This window comes from Thunnus maccoyii, chromosome 18, assembly GCF_910596095.1.
Source record: "Thunnus maccoyii chromosome 18, fThuMac1.1, whole genome shotgun sequence".
Taxonomy (NCBI): Eukaryota; Metazoa; Chordata; class Actinopteri; order Scombriformes; family Scombridae; genus Thunnus; species Thunnus maccoyii.
In genome coordinates this window covers 14,292,501-14,315,235 of record NC_056550.1, presented here as the reverse complement: position 1 = coordinate 14,315,235, position 22,735 = coordinate 14,292,501, and the positions used below count along the sequence as shown (strand labels likewise).

The following is a 22,735-nucleotide window of genomic DNA, read 5'->3' as shown; positions in this document are numbered from 1 at the left end:
AATCGTTTATGGAAATGTAAAATAAAAGTCTTTATTCAAAGTCTGAATCTGTGACAAGACCTCACTCTATAGAAACAATAAAATCATGAATTTTTATGTCAGAGCCATAAAATATGACTAAATGCTGCCTGCAGCAGCCACAAATGGAAGTTGGCTGTTCATGAGCTCATATGCAGCAATATGTGTTAACACAGACCAGAGGTCATATTATGTGGCTTGTTTGCTCAGATGACAGAAGTAGATCTTTCTCATGAGCATCAACATACATCTACATGTCTTGCTTTTAGGGAATATATTCTCAATCATTCCTCAAGTTTTCTTGTGTGTTCTTTCATTCGCCTTAATTGCATTTCTCACATCTTTACTTGTGATCAATGACAACTGTAGATAATAATATTTTTGTTGGGGTTTTTCAATTATAACAAACAGTACATATTAATAAAATGGTCAGTCTCGGCAGGAAATACAGTATACCATTAGTCAAGTAAATAAAAACATAGAAATTAAAACAGAGGTGAATATACAGATGTTACAGTAACTACAATGTACAGAAATCTTGATGATCACATGGGCTACTCCAGTTGCCCCACCCTAAACCCAGTCTTTGGCTTTATTGGTCATTAACAACATTTTGTCTCAAAAACTCCATGAAGCTCCCCTAGATATTTCCCAAAACTCCTCGCTTTCATTTAGCAATGTATGTTAGTTTCTCCATAGCAACACATGATGATAGATCTTTGATACATTGACTCATACTTGGTTTGGTCACATTTTTCCATCCTATAGCTATTGCTCTCTTAGCTTGTAAAAGACACAAGTCTATTAGTGCAAGGTCACCCTTCTCAGTAATAAAATCACTTGGATAAATATCCAGGATCCACAACTTTGGCAAACAAGGGATTTTCAGCTTTGTTATCTGGCTAACAATGTCAAGAACCTCCTTCCAAAAACTTTTGACCACATCACATTCCCATAAGCAGTGAAGGGGTGTTCCTTCTGCATTAAAGCAAGTGTCTGGCATGTTGGGATTAAGGTGATGTAATTTTGATGATGTTATATATATCAGCAACTTAAGCAACTGCGTGTTAATTGTTAGTGTTTGAGCCCTCAGGCATACCTCATGCCATTCCTCTTCTGAGATTTCCTCCTGTATATCTAGCCTCCAGCGTTTAAGTTTATCTTCTGAAGACTCAGTTGACTTATTTGCAAACATTTTATAGAGCAGCAATACCTGACCTCTACCAACAGTGTGTTTCACTGTAATGTCTTCCATCATTGAGAGAGGTGGCTGAGTAAGTGAGTGGTTTTGAGATACAGAGATAAAATTTCTTATTTGTAATAATGTAAAGAAGTGCTTTGAAGGCATATCATACTTTTCTTATCGTTCAATAAATGACGTTAACATTCCATCATTGTATAGACCCATTATCCTGCTTAATCCCTTGTTTGCTGTGAAAACCTAACAGTAGGGGAGTTTCCTGTATTTTTGGGCCTCTTGCCAGATTTACATAGTATTTTTTAGAAAGGTTTTTTGTGTTTTTCCCCAACCTCTTTGGCTTAGAAGAGTAAAGGTAGCTGCAGTAACCCTTGAGCTGAGTATGTCTCGATATTGACCCAGGCTGGAGGTTCTTCTAGGGAGAAGTAACGCACATGACTGCTCTCTTGGGGAGATTTAAACCCCCTCTGTTGTAAGGCAGGTATAGTAGAGTAAAGTGGAGCCTAGAGCATCTATTGTTTCAGATGAAGTTGATAAATACTTTCTCAAATCTTTGAAAAAATGACTCAGGTGGGGGTAAGGGCTTGAACTGATTGAAACAAATAGAGCAATTTGGGTAATATATTCATTTGATTTAAGATGTTAATGTGACCAATTAAGGAGATTGGAATTAAAGTCCATCTGTTGAGTGATTCTATTATAGACTCTACAATAGGATTATAGTTGGCCAGAACCAGATCATTCATTTCAGGTGTGATTTTAATTCCCAAATAGGTGAATCCCTCCTTAGGAACTGAAAATGGAGTTTGTATTCTAGGTTGATTTATTCATATTTATTTTAAGTCTAACAGAGATGGCACGAAATACTCAAGGTTTGATGAAAAAAAGGACGACATTGCCCACGTAAAGCGATATTCAATGTTCTGAGTCACCCTCTGAGATCCCTGATATAAATGGAGAGTCTCTAATAGCCATAGCAAATGGCTCCATTGCTGACACATATTGCAATGTGGAAAGGGGCAACCTTAACATGTAGATCTGCACTATGAGAAAGGTGTAGAAGTAATATTATTTGTTACTACTTTGGCTGTTGGGTTCTCACATATTGTCCTAATCCATTTCAGGAAGCCTTCACCTATTCCAAACCACTCCAACACTTCAAATAGATACTTCCGGACAATTCGGTTGAAAGCCTTCTCTGTGTCTAAGGACAGCAGTGCTGTGTTCGGTGACCCTCTTTTTTCATAAAGGATATTTAATGCCCTTATGAGAAGCCTGCTTCCCCTGGATGAAGCCATTTTGGTCATCTTTTTATCGTATCCGGCAGTAACTCTTCAAGGTGTCTCAGCCTTGCCAGATGAGCAGAGAGATAGGTCTTTATGATGCACAGTCAGTGGGAGCTTTTCCTGCTTTTAGCAGCAGAGTGATTAGTGCCCCTCTGAGAGACGGTGGCAGGTCTTCCTTTTTGTATGACTTCAATAGCATATCCAAGAGTGTTTGTATCAGCTTATCTTTAAAATGTTTATAAATCTCTATAGGAAGTCCATCTGGACCAGCTGCCTTTCCCGCCTTCATGCTGGTGATGGCTTCTGAGAGTTCATCAGCACCTAAAATATTGTCTAGTTTTTCTATTGAATCAGCCAAGATGGGGAAATCTAATGCGCTTAGAAAATGGTCCTGTTGGCCTGAATCTTTATGTTGGGATCTATAAAGTTTTTCATAAAACATTCTAAAAGCATTATTATTTCTGAGGGGTCATTTGTCATTTTACCTTTAATTTGAATGGCATTGATGGCTCTTTCAGATTGTAATTTTTTTATATACCAAGCCTATATTTTACCTGCCTTTTCTCCCTGATCATAGTACGTTTGTTTTAATCACAGTAAGCTAGCGGCTGTCTGGTTACTCTATAATTCGCTATATTGTGTCCTCAAGACCAAAAGTTCTGCTTGTAATTCTGGAGAAGAAAAATTCTTGGGTAGGAACCTTATCTTCCAGATCTCTAATACAACCCTCCAATGAGTTTAATTTTGATTTAAAGAGAGGTCTCATTAGTATTTGTATTAAAATAGAGGTCAATATGTGTTCCTACAAATTCTATAAATGTTCTTTCTTGTAGCCATCTGGGTTGAAAACACCACCTTGGTGGATTCATAACAAGTTTAGAGTTATTAAACAATAAAGAAATTTGTGAATGATCAGAAATGACCAGACTGTCATACCAGCAATTTGTAATTCTTGACATCAGACCCATAGAAACCAAGAAATAGTCAATACGTGAGTAGGTTTGGTGAGTGGCAGAATAACAAGAATATTCTCTGGATACTGGTTTAAATGACCTCCAAACCTCACACAAATTAAAATCTTGGATCAGTTGTTTAGGGGTCTTTCTTGTTTGTGAGTAAGACATATCTGACCCTTTTGATCTGTCTATACTGGGCTCCAGTGCACAGTTGAAGTCTCCCCCTATGATATAACGACCTGGGAGGCAGGATAGATTTTTTTTTTCAAAAATAGGGGAATATCCTCATCAGGACCATATATATTGACAATATTCAAAGTGTCTATAAGAAGGCTGCCTTAAGTATCTGCCTCTTAAGTCAGTAATGGTCATATAGGGATCATGCACAAGAGTTAACACCCCTCTAGCATGAGAAGAGTAGGAAGCTGCAGTGACCTGGCTGTTCCATCTTTTCTGGATCTCATGAATATCACTTTGTGGTAAGTGTGATCCCTGTAAAAGCAGTATTTGGAATTCAGTTGCTTAGCTCCATTTAAAACTTGCTTTAGTTTGGCCCACATACTGTACGTTCCATGATGTTATCTTAAATACTGTATTGGAAGTCATATTCTGTTAAATAATAATAAAACAGTACTGAAAAGAAAAGAAAAGAAACATATACACCTGTGTATAATAGTACTGCCTATCAGACTGCTCAACAAGACAATGAATGTTAATGATTGATACTAACATCTTTCCCAGATGGCAGCATGGGAAATCAGTTATTGGTAATGCCTGTTGCTGGGCTGGCACAGTGAAAAGGTAGGCTACCAGTATGACTGCTAATAGAGAGTAATAAAAGTTGGCACAGATGAAGCAAGCCAGGCACATTTGAATTTTAGTGAGGCCCACTAAAAACTAATGCCAGACATATAAAACAGAGGGGGAATGTGACAGAAATACTGACTGGAATTAGAGGAGGCAAGATGTATGGAGGGAGCCAAAGCAATGGGTGTGTGTGCATGCAAAAATTGCAGGAATACACACATAAGCGTGCTCATGCAGGCAGCCAGTCCTTTTTTCTCATTTACAAACCGCTAGCAATTCCACAAACAAAGCTCAGTCTTACAGTAATCAATTTGATTGAATATTTTTGGTTTAATCACTGAATGCAAGACATGGTCAGGCATACTTCCATGCATTGTAAGAAAAAAACGAAAAACATCTGCAGCTCAGTGTATATATCAGATCTTAAGCGGGTTCCTTTTTTGGTTGTTCCACCAGAGCAGATGTTTTTTTCTTCTTTCTTCCATGCAGGATAGTGTACCATGAAAGAGAAGAGCACTGCTGCTAATTCTGAGCCCAGAGAGGAAGGAGGGGGCTTTCTGAGTTAACTGACATCTCTCTCATAATTAAAGGCCACAGCGCACACGCAGGCCTAAGACTGTACATGTGGTCTCACTGTGTGGAAGCGGCGAGAGGACAAGTAGTGTGAGAGGAAGACTGAGGTAGAGAGGGAAAGAGACAGATTTCTCTCTGGTGAAGGCAGGAGAGAAAATAAAGTTAGAGTTTGTGAGAGTAAATAAAGTAGGGAACAGTAAAACAAGAACAGACAGAGAGAAAAACATTTTGGATTCATGAAATGGTTGAAATATTGCACTCTGGATAGATGTCATGTCAGATAAAACTTTATTTCATAACAGAGAGTCAGAGTCAGAATTACGGTTTCATACACTGCACTGTGCTTTGCGTACTTTACATACGGAGTTAAAAATGGTTCAAAATAATCACAGATCAAAATAGTCATTTATTGTAACGGAGTAACAGCTGATACAGTTGGCACTGTCCAAGGCAATTAAAACAGTAATGTACATTTGAAGGGAAAAATATGTACAAATACGTACGTTTCTGTGAATGGAATGTGTGTATGTGTGGTTTTTTAATAACTGTTATACATTTAATATTTACAGATGAGGTATCATTTGGTATATTAACTGCAATGTACATAGCCAGCAATATCCAACTCATTTCATTTCAAAGGCCGTTTTGAAACAGTAATGAGAATATAAATGCAGTCCAGGAAATAATGCCGATAAGCAAAAAGAAATAGTGGTTTATCATTGAATGTGACATTTTTTCCCAATGTCGTGTCAAGGAATGTTTAATCAGTCTTGTGTGTTGCTTTGTCATGTAATAAATACTTTTTTTCATAAAAAAAACTCTGTAACTGTTGTATTTTAAATCAACAGAAACTATAAATATCAGCTTATTTTTATAAACAAAACATGAAGCAAGTCTAAAATTATATTCAGACATTTTTTTTGCTTTCCCTTTGGTACTTAGTTTCCTTCTAACATTAACATAAAAGCAAGAAAATGGTTTAATGGTTTCATAACTGAGCCATTAACTATGTGTTTAACTTGCATATTAGCAGCACCGTGTTCAGCTTTTACTCCACTAAACAGCTCCTGTGCTGCATGTCATGTTGATCCCACTGAGGCAAAATAGCCCGAAGAGAGTCCCAGTTGGTGGACTTTGTATTCCTCCACCCCGTCCCTGAGAACGTTAGCCCTGCAGAGCATTAAACAGTCTCTACAGAAAGCAAGAGACTGGCTTTTATCTGGGCTATGACAGGATCCTCCTCTGTTAGTCCCAGCCAAAGTCTTGCCCACTCATCTGGTAGAAACGCTGATTGAAGGGCCTGTAGAAGTCTCTGAGCCTCTGCAGGACCTCAGAGGGGATCTGGGGATGAGGCCTGCCCTTAGACTTTCCAAGGCAGCGAGGCCTGCTACTCCCCTCGGGCTTCTTCAAGCAGGGAAAACCTTTGGTCTGATTGAAATAGAAGTGCTTGTCTGAAACAACCCGTTTCAGTCCCAGGAAGTCCTGAACCCGGCCCATCTCCCCGGCCGGATCCAACACCAACCGCTCACCACTGACAAAAAGAAAATGAGACAAGGGGAAGTGCTGGAGCCAGTTCTCCAGATGTTTGGCGTAGAGGCCGATGCGCACGGCGCTCCACGTGGTGTCAATCAGACCTGTGGAGGAGTTTCTCAAGGCCAGGCTCTGGAAGGATGGAAGGCCGGGGTTCTTGGACAGCGTCTGGGTGTAGTCAGACACTGCCCGCGTCACAGGATCCCTCACCACAACAATGAGCTTGGTTTGGCAGTTCATAGTGCAGACACGACCGGGAGCCTCCTTTGTGACAAAGTAGCTGGGGGTCTTCTCCATGGTGATCTGGCCATCCAGCGTCCGAGGCATCAGGTTCCTGAAAGAAAAGAAGTGATTCTGATTAATCTCTCAAAGCCATAATGGTAGAAACTTTTTCAATCCACTACAACCAACCAGTGGCCATTTGAAGTATGAAAGCTTTAGTTTGGCTACTTTGGGGCAACAAAACAAGCTGTGAATAAAACATTGATATATTATCATCGCATACTATCACCTTTTAAAGTTGATATGGTGAATGTGTTAGCAAATAGTTGCCTATTTACACATCCAGCAGACACAGAGAAACATTAGCATTCAATTGAGGTCAAGTTCAGGCAACTGAGGAATGTAAGTCCAATAATCACCCTGCTTTTAGCTCTGTTTTGGTCTCTAATAACTCCTGAGGGAAATATCTGGCTCTTTAGCAGCTTTAGCCACTATGTTCACCAGCTAGTTGCTAAATCTTTCTGCCTTGGATGCTGTGCAGATTGAGCATGGTCGGTTTTATCAGAGCTGCCTATACTGCACTGAAAAGAACATCATGAGATAACACAAACACATTATATATACTACACATAAAAGCACCCCAGCATGATTAAAGCTTCACACACTGTTCTGTGTTTATGTACGAGGGCCCCAGCCAGCCCATCAGAGTCTTACTGTAAGGCCTGCACAACAGGACCATCCACTCACTTTGGGCCTGATGAGTCAAAACCACAAAGCCTCAAGAACCACTTAACAGCAATTTCCTACAGATTCCCAACCCCCGCTCCCCCTTTCTTCCTGCAAGAGCAAAGTGTCCCCCCTTCACCACCCTCACCTCCCCTACGGGTTCCTACAAGGACCCAAACAGACCAAAATCTACAGGAAGTGTGACCAAGATGGCAAGCTGCTGAGCTCAGCTAGTGTTTTAAACATATGGCTGCAATGAGGAGAGATGATGTCTAGCACACACTAGTGAAAAGATGTGTTGAATCATGTGTGAATACACTGTGAAGATAAATATTGCAAAGTAATCTAGCACAGATTAATCTGTAAACTAAACCACTGATTACTAATAAAGTTATTTATCTTATATTGCATATTCAAACTCATCTATATGCATTTTCTTCACTACTTTATGAAGTTTGTGGACCTGCTGCCCTCTAATCTAATTTATCTCTGCAATATCTGGCAAATAGCTGGCTTTGTATGCAATGTGGGTAACATGGTATTCAACAGATCTGGCATTTATTCATTTGTCCATATTTGACATTGACAGACTGCGTGAGGCAGAGCTGTGGTGGATTTGGATTTCAGAAATAAATTGTTTTGCATGACAATAGGATGGTGAGCAATGTTTGAAACAGCAAATGAATGTTCTGTAGTTCGTTTAACCAACACGTCTTCTGGTGTGTTACTGGAAACAGGGAGCTTTCATGTGGCTCACTATAAAATAAACAAGTAATAGAGCCTGTGTGCTTTATTTGTTTCAGATTGGAAGTCTGTATAAAGTCCAAATGTCAATGACAAGAGGATATTCAAAGCTACAGATGACTGATGGAAGTTTATGGGGAATTTATTTTAATTTTGCCAGTTATTCTAGGGTAACTCTATGCGGTCAAAACACTGATTTGATGATTATTAGTCCCATTGTTTGCTCGTTCAAGTTGGTACAAAAATAACAACTGGCAGCTTTTAAGAGAAAAACAACAGTGAAAGCAAGAAATTGATATTAATCACTTTGAGCTAATCAGAAAATAAAAACATGCTTTTTGCTGTGGGGAAAGTTTGACGAACCTCACTTTGAAAAGAAAATGAACATCTTGAGTGCAGTATACCAGCATTATTTATCTTTGAGAGAGCTTAAATTTGCATTAACTGATTTTTTAGGTCAGTTGAGAGCATCGGAAACAAGTTGTGAAAACCAAAGGTAAACTATGTTTTACTGTGTTAATGATTACAGGAAGAGACATTTTGTCATTACATAAAGTTTGTTTTTACATGGAGAGTACATGATCATGGATGTGGAGAGAAAACTTCTGTGGAGTTGCTCCTGAGTACGTTTCAAGTTTCCCCCCTTTACTTAAAGTTTACTTAAAGCCATTTCAGTCAACCCCATTAAATGATCCCCATAATAAAGGACCATTCATTGATTATTATCCAACTACAAGAGCTGCAAATGGCCTATCCCTGCCTGTCTGTCCCCTGTTTATCTGTGTCTAATCGATACGTCTGTCTCTATATGACAGATTGTTCACCGTGTGCGTGTGCTTGAGTTTGCGCACGTATACACATGCATGCAGGAGAGCACAGAGGTGTCAGTGTTTACTGATGAGAAACTGAGAAGTCATCCCCCCCTCTCTCTCTTGTCCATAGTCTTGGATTTGTCCTTCACTCCTTCACACAAGTGTCACTTCAGTAATTGACCATAAGTTGTCTTTCCATCCTCATGAATAGTTAATGACTTGTGGCTTTCCCCCACTCTCCTCAGGTCCCTATCACCCTAATCACAATCTGTCTCATTATCAGAGAATCAATAATAGCCATTTTTTATCATAAATCTGTTCCTGTATGTGGTGTCAGGAGAAACTGTAAACAGAGCAGGGATGATGAATGTCTTGTCCATTTTTTCATGCATGCAAATTTATTGTTGTGTTACACATGTTTTACAAATATACCTTTTTCATTGCACTTGAGGAAAAATACCTTTCGGTCTAATTTTTCAGTAAGTAACTCAAGTCTTGAAGATGTTTTCTATTTAGCCTGGTATTGGAAAGCCTTGCTGACTAGCCACATTAGTCTGGAACTCCCTGCTGTTAAAAGGATGTAGCGCTTTTCCTCCCTGAAGTGCTACAGTGCTGATTACATTACTGATATGTTCTAGGCAGTCTGGATCAGAAGATTAAATACTAACCCTGGCAACAAGGATGTGGCCAAGAGACTTCCTGCCCCCGAGATTATGGGTTCCCCTGCCGAAGTGCTGCAGCTATATCCCCTTTAGTGCCCTAACAAAAGACATTCTCTACAGAAAGCAGGACTAATTGTAGATAAAAAAAATTATCACAAAAATCCAATTATCATGTCATTATCTCAAATAAAAACAGATCCAAAATTCCACGGGTTATTATACTCATCTACTTGACCATCTACGCTACTACTGACTTGCTGAGGGAAAGGAGCCTTCTGCTTTGGCAAACGTCTCTTCAAAGAAGTGGTGGAAAAAAATCAAGGCCATAAAAATGAGAAGTAGAGCAAACAACAAACTAAAGGAAAACATTTCCCAGCAGTACTGCTGTGCTCAAAGGGTGACAGAAGAAACCTAAGGGCCACAGACAGGCTGACAGGATGAGTGTGGGAATGTTGCTTTATGCCTCCATGCCCGGATGAAACATATGCTGTTGTTGTCCTCTGACCGGAAAACATCAAAAAACTCAAATAAGTTATTTTTCTGTGACATGAAGGGTGGATGACATAGCATCTGAGACGCCACACTTATGTATCTGCTGGTGCGTGAAACAATTGTCACTCACTAGAGCAGTTTAAAGGAATAGTTTTGGGAAACACTGTGATTCACTTTCTTAATGAGTTAGATGAGAAGATTGCTGCCACCCTCATGTCTGTACGAAACAGCTAGCCTAGCCTTACAACATCTCTAAAGCTCACTAATTAGGGTTTTATCTATCTAGTTTGTTTAAATAAATACAAAAACCAAAGTTGAAAAATTTCATGGGGGTTATGTGCAGTCTTGGCAAATTTTGTTACAACCAGCGTTCAGTTAGCTTAGCAAAAAGAGTGGAAACGGAGGGAAACAACTAGCATGGCTCTCTCCATAGGTTACAAAATCTTCCCTGCCAGCACTGAAAAAGCTCACATAACCACCTGTAAAACCACAACTTCATCGTTTTTATTCTTCGGTTTCGGATTAAACAAACAACATATAACATGTTAAGTAGTGAACTTTAGAGGTGCTGGTAGGTGGATTTTGTTACCTTTGGACACTGCCAGGTTAGCTGTTTCCCTCATTTCCAGTATTTATGCTAAGCTAAGCTAACCGGCTGCTGGAGGTAACTCAATATTTACCATCATTAAGAGTGGTATCAATCTTCTCAGAAAGCTAGCCTGGATCTGTCAAAAGGTAATAAAATTAGCCATTTTACTTTTAGTAAAATGTCTAATTGTCTAATTGTCGTTTTTGACAACTAGGGGAGGCTGGCTAAGAAATGGCCATAGAAATGAACGTGTTAATTAGTGAGCTCAGTGATCTTTTCATCTAACTTTCCGCAAGAATGTGAGAAAGTGCAATACCTAAAATGTCTCGCTATTGCTTTAAGTATAACCTGGGTGCACTACAGTGACAAAGCATGAAAGTTCACCATGAGAACACATGAACACGCCACTGACATGATGCTACCCAAGACCCTGCATACACTGGAGGGCTGTTGTCGCCATGCTGTCTCCATGTTCTTTGTTTAAACAGAAACTTGAGCAAGCAAGGGGGCCTCAAAGTGTCATAGACGCCAAAGAAATAGAAATAAATGTGTATTATACCAAATGTAGCCTGAGGATGGGCTTGAGACTGAGCAACAATACAATAAACAACATTTCACAACAGCCAGTGACACAGTGTCTATCAAAGTCATATTCATCTCACAAATTGCTGAAAAAAAACTTGATGCAGTGTGTGTCTCATAAGTGCCTGGAGGTGAATTTCCGGTGCTTTAGCCGACACACATCACCTCTCTACATAGGCAGGGAGAGGAAGTGGAGAGTTAAATCCCTTTGGGAAACCACATGACTGGCAGAAAGACTGTTGCCACCCACAGATTTTAAAGACATTGTTATCAGATGATTTTTTCGCCATGAATAATGATGCAGTAATGGAGTAAGAGGAGGGTTTTCTCAACAGGAGGTTAGCTGAAGTACCATACTTCCACAGAGACTACAATATTTTACATTTTCATCTTTGGTGGGTTGCAGCAGGATGCCACCGCAATGAGTATGAGTGTGTATGTGTGTGGGGGTAGGTAGGGGGTAAAATCATGCACATGTGTGTCTGCAAGTGTGTGTATGTGGGGGACTTTTCTATAAAGAAGTGAAATACTTTTTGTTGGCCAATGGCTAATTAGTGAGTAGCATATGAGCATCCAGTCTTAATTAGGTGTCGGATGTGAGGTCAGTGATTTGCTGGGGAGTTCAGTTATGGTTTCAGCATTTGGCACATGAAAGTAGCAGTGGCACTTTCAAAGGTAGAAGTGCTGATTTGGGCTGGGTATTTTCTACAAAAAGCCTCTTTCCTGTTGAACAGAATCTCTGCTGATAGCAATATTGGTCTGTCAGTTGGCTCCACCACTTTGGTCCGGACTGAAATATCTTAACACTGAACGGGTTGCCATGAATTTTGATAACAGATATGTATGGTGGCCAGACGATGAATCCTAATGAACTCTAATGGTGACTCCCTGTGCAGCGCCACCGCTATGTCTCCTGTTGGTTATACTACAACACTTAGTTTGGAAAAATGTGCTTTTGCATAATTTGGGGGAATTTAAATATTCAGTAACTTCACTCTTATACAGTGTAGTGTCCCCAAAATCACTTGTCACAAAATATAATTCTTAGGTTTATTTCATTATTTTATTTATTTTAGGGTTTTTTGTCTGTTCTACAGTTAGTTCTATAGTGTAATATATACTGTTCTTGTATAGTTCTGGTTTTCTTATTTGTAACATTGAAAATGAAAATAAAAGAAGATTGCATTTCAAAATATTTGTGTGATTTTTGGGGGCAAGGTGGGAGCACCTCAGGGCATCCAAATGGCCAGCAGCGGACCCGCCCCTGAGTTTTCCTCTAGCACTACCAGCAGGTTGACATTTTTGTCTCAGAGTTGAATTTTATCACAACTGTTGGATTGCCATAATGAAACTTGTTACAGACTTTCATGCCCCCCTCACAGTGATCTGCATAACTTAACCTAGAAAGAATACTGAGTAAAATTATTATGTGATATGACATGGAAATATCTAATCAAAGAATAAGTCAACAAGACTATGAATCGGAATTTGATGCTAACAGTACTTTTGATACTTGATGCTCGAGACACATTTTGTACCTCAAAGGTATCAAAATTAGTTACTCAATCCTAGTATTGACATGAGCCTGATGCTAAACAGAACATTATGATGTACATTATGATATCATTTAAATGTTTCTTTCCATTTATAGATCTGGTTCAATTCAAACAATTTAATTGTTGATTAAATATGATAAAGAAATTGTTTCCCAGAGGCAATATCATTGAGTTGCCATTGGATACACCCATCTGTTTTCATGTTATTCTTTTCTGGAAATGGCAGTGCATCTGAGCATGACAACCAAGCATCTGAAACATTTCATTTTAGCCGAATGAGACAAAACCATTATTTCTATACACAGCATTTGCCTCACTAGCTAACTACAGAACGGAGCAAAAACGACATGACTGAAACGAGATTTCACAGGCGCCCCCAAAATAGACCACAATGCACCTCAAATGATTATAATTCCCACCATATGGGGTGTGAGTGTGGGCCTTTTCAAACCTTATAACACCAGCTAGACCCAACTCCAGCCAAAACCCACCACCATTAAAACACACTACAACTCAACACTATGGAGACCACTTTCTGGTCTGTTACACCAATCAGTCGTGTTCAGCCTCTATCACTAATGGCCTCAGGGCTGGACACAGAACGAGGTGTGGAGAAAATCACCCTCTCTCTGGAAAGCGTTGCACCATGTGCACTAAAACGAGACCACTTTCACCATTTCAACTGCCAAAAATCTAGACATGGTAACTATGCTAATCTGGCCTCCTAGAAACACTACAATAAAACAAGCATCAGCTGAATTTAAGTTACAGAGCACAGTACATAACAACTCTGACCACCAAATTAAATATAAAAATAATGGAGGTAAAATGAATGATTTAGTTCCATCATCCAGTATTCAACACTATGAAAGTGAAAAGTAAAGGATATTAGTTTTCAGATATTAAGTATACAGTCAGGACTCATTTATATTCACATACACAGCAGCATAATTGAGCAACATTTCAGGTCAATACACAGAGAGATTAAATATTGTGTGGTCAATACTCTGTCACACCTGATCAATGTCTCAAAATATGTCTTTAATTTTCTTTTAATTGAATTTGTGTGATGTATAGCCTGTATAGTAAACTGTATAATCTATTTCACACATAGTAATCTTAAAAATAGTCTTTAAAATATGTATTAATTTCTATTTATACAGATACTCAGAAAAATGTGAGGGGTCAAAGGGCATTTTTACGTTTGTAGTTTAAGTCAAAAATTATGATTTTCTTGGAAATGAAATGTTCGTTTTAGTTAATTCTCTAGATTTTGTAATAGAATCTAAAGTAGCTGAAAGCAGCTGGAGCTATTCACAAAAAGAAAATACAGCAGAGGAACAAGAGACAGGCTGAATAGATTTTGTAGCTTTATTAGCCAGATCATCACCTTTCTGATCTAACAAGATTGGTGCAAATGACGTGTTGTTAAATTGAAAAGAAGAATATTTAAAGTGACACATACATTATCCCATATACCAGCAGACGTGCCCCTTATTTTCACCTGTTGTCATCACCTTTATATCCTTATCTGCATAAATCTGCATAAAACTGTCTTTTTTTAAGAAAGCCAATGTAATTTTCAGCAGTGCTGACATTTCTTGTTGCCCTTGTGCTTCTGCCCTTAAAGGAGTTAGACTATATTTTAATAGCAATCCGATCAGGCGTGGCCTTTGGTGTCAAGACTGTAGGTCAGCCAATTGACAAGCTTTCAAAATATTGATGAGGCTTGTGTACTGGAGTTTTTCCTCAAGTAGAAATGCAGAAACGATCTTAAATCAAATTTTATGGAGATTAAGTTTCTAAAATTTATTATTTTGGCTCTTAGATCCAAAGCTGTGTAAATGGTTATTGCAAGCTAAGTGTTCATCTCTTTTAAAATAGGAACTGCTTGTTCTGCTACACAACAAAAAAAACAAATGTGCTCATTTTAAGTCATCGAGGAACTGAAGATAAACAAAAAAAAGGACAGAATTTCATGAGTTACACATTCCAGTCTACGTCATAGTGACAAAGCCATGACAATCAGAACCATTGTGCCATGGAAAGCTGAGGTTTTTCAGTTTTCTGCGGCGGCTCTCAAGTCCCATATGAAACCCATCACTCCATGAAGTCCCCTTAAAGCCATAAAACAACACAGAAAATCATTAAATCTTTGCTTCATTTTCAATGCACTATTTGTGGCTTTTTCCATTCCCGTAATGGGCTCATGCACACATGCAAAGAAGAGGACGGGACGGAGAGACAGGGTGGAGGAAAGACAGAGAAGACTGACTGGATCACTCAGATAAAAGCAATGGAAAACACACACACGACTGAGGTCTCAGTTTGTCTCAAAGAAGACAATGCTGTTGGGACAACACACATGGGAGGCTGTGTCTGTGAAGTGCCTCCAGTATGCAGATTGCCTCTGTTTCCATCCAATATCTGACAGCAAAAACTCTGCAATATATGACAGCGCCTCTCGACTCGACTCTCATCCATCTGCTAAAATCGCATCCAGTCCGTGCTTATTTCTCAGTCCAAGACACATGGAACCAGAAGGACTATCACAGTGCACAAATTGTTGTCAGATATGCTAATCCAAGACCATGTGTCTTTGGCAAAAGCTATGATTTTATTATCGGATTCTGACTCAACTGCAAAATGATGAATGATTTTCTGATTTGGAGGCTTTCAAGTGAGTTTCTTATATTGATTGTGGCGTGCAAATGTCCTACGTGTCTGCTGAAAGGGACAGTCAGTAAAGACAAACAATGAAGGTTAAATTAATGATTCAGTGAAATATCTATATCCATATTTATGTTAGAAATATGATCCTGTTGACCTGAGAGTTGCAGATGAAGTGGGGAACTTCAACAAGATAAAATGTCAAAGCTCAGGGATGCTTTTCAGAGCCTGTCATGCATAGCAGCAGCCCTACTGAATCTATGTGTGTGTGTGTGTGTGTGTGTGTGTGTGTGTGTGTGTGTGTGTGTGTGTGTGTGTGTGTGTGTGTGTTTGTGTGTGTGTGTGTGTGTACAAGAGTGTTTGCTTCCAGATGTGATAGTGAGTTGACCCTCTGTGTTGAGTGACAGTCAGGTGGACTTGAAGGGGACTTGCTTGTTCCACATGGATGAGCTCTTTCTGTCACTGACACACACACACACACACACTCAAGCCACTGCTCTCCACGACTTCCAGCAGCTTCTCTGTGGGTCGCTGCAGATGACAGAAAACATATTTTCCCAATTTCTGAGATTTGGTGACAACAGGAGAATCATCTTTCAGTGATTTCACCCAGGATCACATTGCTGCTGTCTCTTTTATCGTGTTAATCCCTCCAACTCTTCTCCAACTCCAGTTTCAGCTAAGTTCATGTCTATGTGAACTCACCAGTGTTAAACCCCAGGTGATTAGACGGTCATATCATTTGTCAAATCCATACAAATATGCCACTGAAAAATCAACAAATTTAAATGCTAAGAAATGAGTTCATAATGTCATAATGTTGCATGTGGAGTCTTTGTTTTGTTGCTTTGCTTCAAGATATGACTGATGTTAGTGTCGCTGTGGTGTTACAGCAGTAACAAAACTACAGCATTAAAGCATAACAGCTTTACAGCGCCAGTGAGGCTAATTAAAACACACAGAAACACACATAAAACATGCCCTGGAAACACCAGGTCTGCCACAGGTATTTCCACATAAAGACAACCTATACTACTCTGAATAGTAAAGAGTAGTAAATAGTAAAGGGGGAAAGGCAGAGGAGAAGAAAGCGGAAAGGAGAAAAGAGTGAGAGAAAGTGGTGAGAATGTGTTATAGATAGACAAGATAAGTGTTAAAGAGGAGCAGTAGATAAGGGAGCAAAGCACTAACATGTATGTAAGCATATATATGTGTGTGTGTGTGTGTGTGTGTGTGTGTGTGTGTGTGTGTGTGTTTGTGTGTGCAAAGAGAAAAAAGAGACAGGAAGCATAGCAGCATGCTAAAATTATCAGTGGTGAAAGTGTTTCCATGTGTCCCCATGTTCTCAGTTAAAACACAACTAAGGGGGGGTTAAGAAAAAAACAGATTAAATTACACCTTAGTTTCAGGCTCTTGCACCATCTTGCTATCAGCGCGCTTGTTTATCACCTTTTTCGTCCTATCAGGTCTCACTCGCTCCTTGTGGTACCTGAAACAGTATTCTCACACTGCTCTGCTGAGACGTTTGAGCTCAGCCAGGACTTTCTCTGGGAGCTTGTAGAGCATCTGGAGATGATCAGGACCAGCTTCATCCAGACCCAAATCCTTCTTTAGGGACTTAACTACACTCAAATGATAGCTCTGGTCAGCCTGGTCACCCCAAATCAGCTGCTGTCACTATGACAGAAGCCCAAGAACATTTTATAGAACTGCAGCCAAGGCCATCTGACACACACCATGCCAGCATGAGCTAATGGTATCAATCAGGCATATTTACATTTGGAAAACATTGTTTTATCACTGTAATGTTCGCCTGAATGGCTTTTCTGGCAGAACCATTCAGAGCAGGGTGTAAATGTTAATACAGGATGTCACATTGAAGCGTATAAATGGTGTTTAGATGACTGTCAAGATGATGAACTGCTCCTTAGAGACCCCACTAGCCTTTTGATCTACATTTGCAGTACACAGGGGAGAATATTGGCTTATGGTGATTTGAATACAGTACATCAGCCAGCCAGTGGAGAGCTGTCCTGTCTATTGACAGGAGGCTTCATCACTTCTGCACAGGAGACTGGTTGTCAGCAAGGACATCACTGCTGTTCATCTGACCCTTCAGCCTGCCACCATACATCAAACAGGTGTCATATTCCTACTGGGAGTCATAACATATCTGTGGCATTCAATAGTGAACTTATGGTGAACCTAAAACTGTATATAACAAATTATAACTCATATTCATGCTGTATAGTGCACTGCTGGCTTTGTGTGCCTTTTAAAGTTTGTTTGTGTGTGTGTGTGTGTGTATGTGTGTGTGTGGTCCCTACCTGTACCACTCCAGTCCTCTATCATAAAACCTGTCGAAGAAGTGAGGCTCTGCACCGACCGCTCTCACGTCCGGGTGGATGCGGAGAAACTCCAGCAGGGCGCGGGTTCCTCCTTTCTTCACGCCGATTATAATCGCCTGCGGGAACCTTTTGGACCCGAATGTGTTGGACACGGGGATGCCGTTGCTCTGAACGCTTTCCTTTGAGCTGTCCGGCTCGCGGTGCGGAAGCTGCCCCGGCGCGTCCACCTGCTCTGCGTCCGCGGAGGCTGTGCCGTTCCGGTGAGACTGCGCGTCCGGGACGAGGCGCGGCGGCGGTCGCAGGTCGCCAAGAATGCGGCGATGATTGTCCAAGATGTCATAGTCTAAGTTTTGCTGGCTGTATAAAGTTCTCGGAGCTGAATCACAAATTCCAGTGAGGCAGTAGAATAAGTAGGTGAAGATCAGGACCATGGTAAAAAACACCGAGACTTTGGACAGCGCCTTTCCAAAGTTGAACCTGACTCTGCATCCACTACATCCCATGAGTTGATCTCCTGCTCGGTGCCAAAGGGCCGAAACGTTGACAGCATGCTTCTTCTTCCTACATTGATCGGAGTCGCTACTGTTGAATTGATCTCGTGGAACCTGTTGCGTAAAAGTGAGGCATCACATGGAGAGCTTCTGGCAGCAGAGGACCGGCTGAGTGGATTTGTCAAAAATGATCTTCATAATCTTTGTCTGCTTGTTTTTTCAGGAAAGATTTGTCCAAAATGATATTAAATCCTTTTAGGAAAAGAAGGTTTTGTCATTAACAAATTTAAATTGTTTGCAATTAGATGAGACTTCACAGCCTGATGTATCTGTGCGATCTGAGCTCCACTAATCTCTCCGAGTCAAGGTTTCTCCTCTGCTTCTCCTACGCCCTTTTTTTTTCCAAGTCTCCACCCTTCTCTCTTCAATAGGATAAACATGCCTCATGGGGATATAAACTTCATATAGAGGCAGAGTAGCCAATTATTTCCATATGGCAAAAAATATTCAAATATATTTTTACTTATGACATGATTTCTATTGAAACATGCATGAAACCCAAATGAGAAAAACATACATTTTCTTCGTGGTCTGTGTGTGTGACTTTAATGCATTTAAAGGGATTTACATAAAATGAATTGTTTTGCAACTTAATGTATGACACAAGCAACTAAATTTATCATTTTTGAGGAGTGGGTTGCATGACAAAAAATCTGGAGCATTTTATCCTGAACTGAGCACATCAGTGTTTTACAAATGTAAGCTGACCCCTCAGAGGAAAATCCTCCTTGCCCCTTTGAACCCATATGATAGATGGCTCAGTCAGCGCCGGTGAATAAGAGAAGCCCTGAGGATGTCTATCCAAAACCTCTCTCACTCTCCCTGAGACTCAACGCTGAACCGGCACTAGTGACAAGTCCCCCGACACAAACCTCCACAAACAATAGGCTTGAAGCGAGGAGGGGGCTGCGACTGTTCTACCTCCATACCATAAATACAGTATCTGAGGCTGAGTGGTTCACCTTTGAGGCTTTACAGGAAGGATCAGCAACGGGATGTTCCCTCCGTATAGAGTTTCTTCTGGCAAAGAGATGGAGTTCAGACTTTGAACCTGACTAACACACCAAGGGCGGCTGCCTGAATGGATGAGAGGATAGAAAGAGAGGGAGGAGAGGTAAAGGGGAAACTGAGCTAGATAATCTGTCTGAGAAAAAGGTGCACACACACACAGACTTCTAGCACAGTAAATGAATTTGGCAAACTCACTACATTGGCTAATTGAGGATTTTATTTATCTCCTTATTTGGCTCAATTCCTCAATATCCTCAGAGAAAACAGAGAGTGCTTGCTTTAAAAAAAAAAGTGATTTCAATTTCCGCCTCAAGAGATGTAGTTTCAAAAAAAAGTGCTCAAACAAAGGTCTCTGTGGATACTGTCATGACCCAGGCAAATATAGAATAATGATATGTTTTGAAGCACAAACAGCCATTGTAAATCTATCCAAAGAGGGGCCAGCCTGGCACTGAGGAATTCACAGCTTTGGAAATGACTGTCTGCTGGCTAGCAGGCAGATCCAGTCAGAATGAGGTCAGGACCCAGCCTTTTGCTTTCATCAGACATTTTATTTGCTTTTCCCTCATGCTAATTGCTCCATTTGGAGTTATCCTGACAGGTTTGGACCCAGAAATATAAACAGTGAGATTAAAGAAACAAACAGGCAGCAGCAGTGTTGAGGAAACAAGACAAGAACTGTGTCTGTATGTATAGAATTGAGGTTGTCTCTCTGTTGATATGTTGCACGCACATTCATGTGTAGGCATTTATGCATGCATGTGTGCTGTCTAGGCCATATCAATTGTCGTGCCTGCAGGTGTGTGCTGCTACATCCCTGTGTGCGTGTGTGTGTGTGATGCTGATAGAGCTTTCCATAGCCAGAGGCCTACTGATGGCGTGTACATGTGTCAGCCATTACGGCAAATTACAAATCCTTCCCAGCAAAAGCAGACTGTTCCACTCTCATTTTGTAGTTTCCAGAAGATGTCGGCCATTTGCAATAGCCGCAAGATACGTCGCCAGCAGAATCCTTGCAGCCATCATGACAGATCTTTGAAACCACCATCCAGGAGATACCCATTTAGCAGCGCAGAGGCATGGAGCCTGATGCTGTTATTGGTTTTGGACTTAAAGGATAGGTTCACAGTTTTTCAAGTCTGTCTTAAAAGAACAGTCAGGTGCCCATATCAATACTGAAATAGTTTTTTCTTGCTATAATCATTCCTGATTAATACTGGCCAGTAGAAGATCCCATCATAATGCACTTTCAATGTAAGTGATGGGGGCCAAATCCACAGTCCTCTTTCTGTGCAAAAATGTATTTAAGAGTTTATCTGAAGCTAATATGCTTCAGTTTTTCAGTGTTCAGTGTTTGTTTCTCAACAGGGAAACACTGTCTGAGGAAACACAAAATCCACTTGATATGTCTAACTCAGATTGCTGAAGCCTCATGTAAGATTCAGATAAACTTTAAAATGCATTTTTGCACAAAATGACTGTGTGGACGCACTGTGGATTTTGGCCCCCATCACTTACATTGAAAGCACATTTAAAGGGGATCTTTTAATAGCGAGGAAAACCTCTTCCAGTGTTCATATGGGCACCTGACTGTTTAAGACAGTTTTAAGACAGACTTGAAAGACATGTACGTTAGGGTTAAAACTCCTGTCGGTGTCCCTGACCACTGACACTGGTAAAAAGAACTGGAGTTGGTCCCCAGGCGCTGCACTGCTGCTGCCCACTGCTCTTAGTGTATAGGATGGGTCAAATGCAGAGGTCAAATTTCGTTTCAGTGTATGCGAGTGCTGAGAAATGACAAAGAAATCTCAATCTTAATCTCTTGAAAAATTGTGAACAGATATTTTTTTACTAATAATGACCACCAGATTGAAGATCAGAGTATTTTCCTGTGTTTGGATTAGCCCTCCTTCCTATTCAAGGATTTGGTTTTATGGCCTTTAAACAGCTTCGAGTTTTCTATGCAGTGATGTGGTTATTAGATTAAAGTGGGTTATCCCAAAACAATTCCGTTTAACACTCATATTGTAATGTCTGAAGTGCAGCTCCTTTGAAGAGATAAAACATATCTCACACACACACACACACACATGCACACACTCTCTGCCATATGTAAGATGCTCAATGGCCTCACCCTCAGGTAGTGAGGATGAAAGAATACAAAAGCCAACAACAAAGCAACTGCAAAGGCCCCGCCCTTCTCCTGGAGCCTTCCCAGCTTTCATCTGCAGCTTTCCACAAAACATAAGCAAAGTCAGTAAGAATGATGGATGGACGAGGAGACGGAGGAGTGAGCAAAAACACTCTGATCTCTACCATCCAGCACATTCTGGTGCCCTCCACATCCTCCTCTCTTCATCCATCATGTCTCTCCACCTTCACACAGGTGCATCGAACTTTTTTTTCACCCCCAGGAGAACTTTCAGACTCCCAGACTTGCCCTGCAGCTTCATACAGACATCACTGAGAGGATGAACGTACCAAAGATCTGAGAGGAGAGATGTTTGTAGCTTACGCAACACCCTCAGCGGCCTCAAATGTTCAACATGAGAGTAATTTCAGTCTGAGGAAAAATTGGCTTCGATTCATTCCAGCTCCATGAGGGTTAGATTTTGGGCATCACCCAAAGCCGGGAGGTTCGATTACGTAACTGGTATACATGTATATAGATATGAGCCAGCAGATATTTTTCACAAAAACAAAAATGCATGCAAGTGTTCCTCAACTGCTAGAAAGCAGCTGCACAGAACAATTTTCAATGTGCCTTTCATCTTGGCAATAAAAACTAAAATGCCTTTCCAGGGAGCAAGTCTACACAGGAACCTTGTGTTTTTTTTTAAAACTGTTATTTACAGTACCTTCCCTCTGTGCTTTATTGTAGCAGTAGAATCATGCTAGCAGGAATCTAAAGAGCACAAAGGGAATTAAACTGAATGACAATCATGTCATCACACAAGCCGCAGACCATTTGGGAAATGCCTTCATTTCTAATCCACAGCTCTGCGGTGAAAAGTGGGATCTGGCGGTCGGCTCCTAAGTGATATTGGGTGTGTTGGGAAGGGTGGAGGCGTAGAAAGAGGGGGTGTGAGGAGTGCTTGTGTGTGCCTATATGTGTATTTATGAGACGAGTATGATTGAGAGACAAACTGAGCGAGAAAGAGGTTAAAAAGGAGACAACTGTGATTAGCTTGGTATACAGTTTCATGCCTTCCAGCTCACTTTGGGGGATTCACTGAGACGTGTGGATGCAAATCTGACAGAGCTGTGAAGGTGAAACATATTGAACTGCAGTTTGTGTCTGTCTGTGACTGTATGTATGTAGGTATGCGTGCAGAAACTTTTTTGCCTCCAGGGTCTTCTGCATGCATCCATGTACATGTGGAGGCCTATTGTTCCACTCTG

At 40.5% G+C, this 22,735-nt stretch overlaps 1 protein-coding gene across 1 annotated transcript; it reads right to left on the bottom strand.

Annotated features, from left to right (window-relative positions):
* Nucleotides 1-5,127: 5,127 nt before the first annotated feature.
* Nucleotides 5,128-18,573, bottom strand: LOC121884172 (heparan sulfate glucosamine 3-O-sulfotransferase 6-like). Its single transcript, XM_042392849.1, has 2 exons — nucleotides 17,751-18,573; nucleotides 5,128-6,702 (listed from the first exon to the last, which is right to left on the bottom strand). Exons 1-2 carry the CDS (start codon nucleotides 18,272-18,274, stop codon nucleotides 6,084-6,086), a joined length of 1,143 nt encoding a protein of 380 aa, XP_042248783.1. The 5' UTR covers nucleotides 18,275-18,573; the 3' UTR covers nucleotides 5,128-6,083.
* Between the last annotated feature and the right edge of the window lie 4,162 nt (nucleotides 18,574-22,735).

Coding starts and splice junctions, on each gene's coding strand:
- LOC121884172 (XM_042392849.1), bottom strand. CDS start 18,274: ATGGGATGTAGTGGATGCAGAGTCAGGTTCAACTTTGGAAAGGCGCTG. Junction 6,703..17,750: donor AGAGGACTGGAGTGGTACAG/GTAGGGACCACA, acceptor CTTTTCTTTCAG/GAACCTGATGCCTCGGACGC.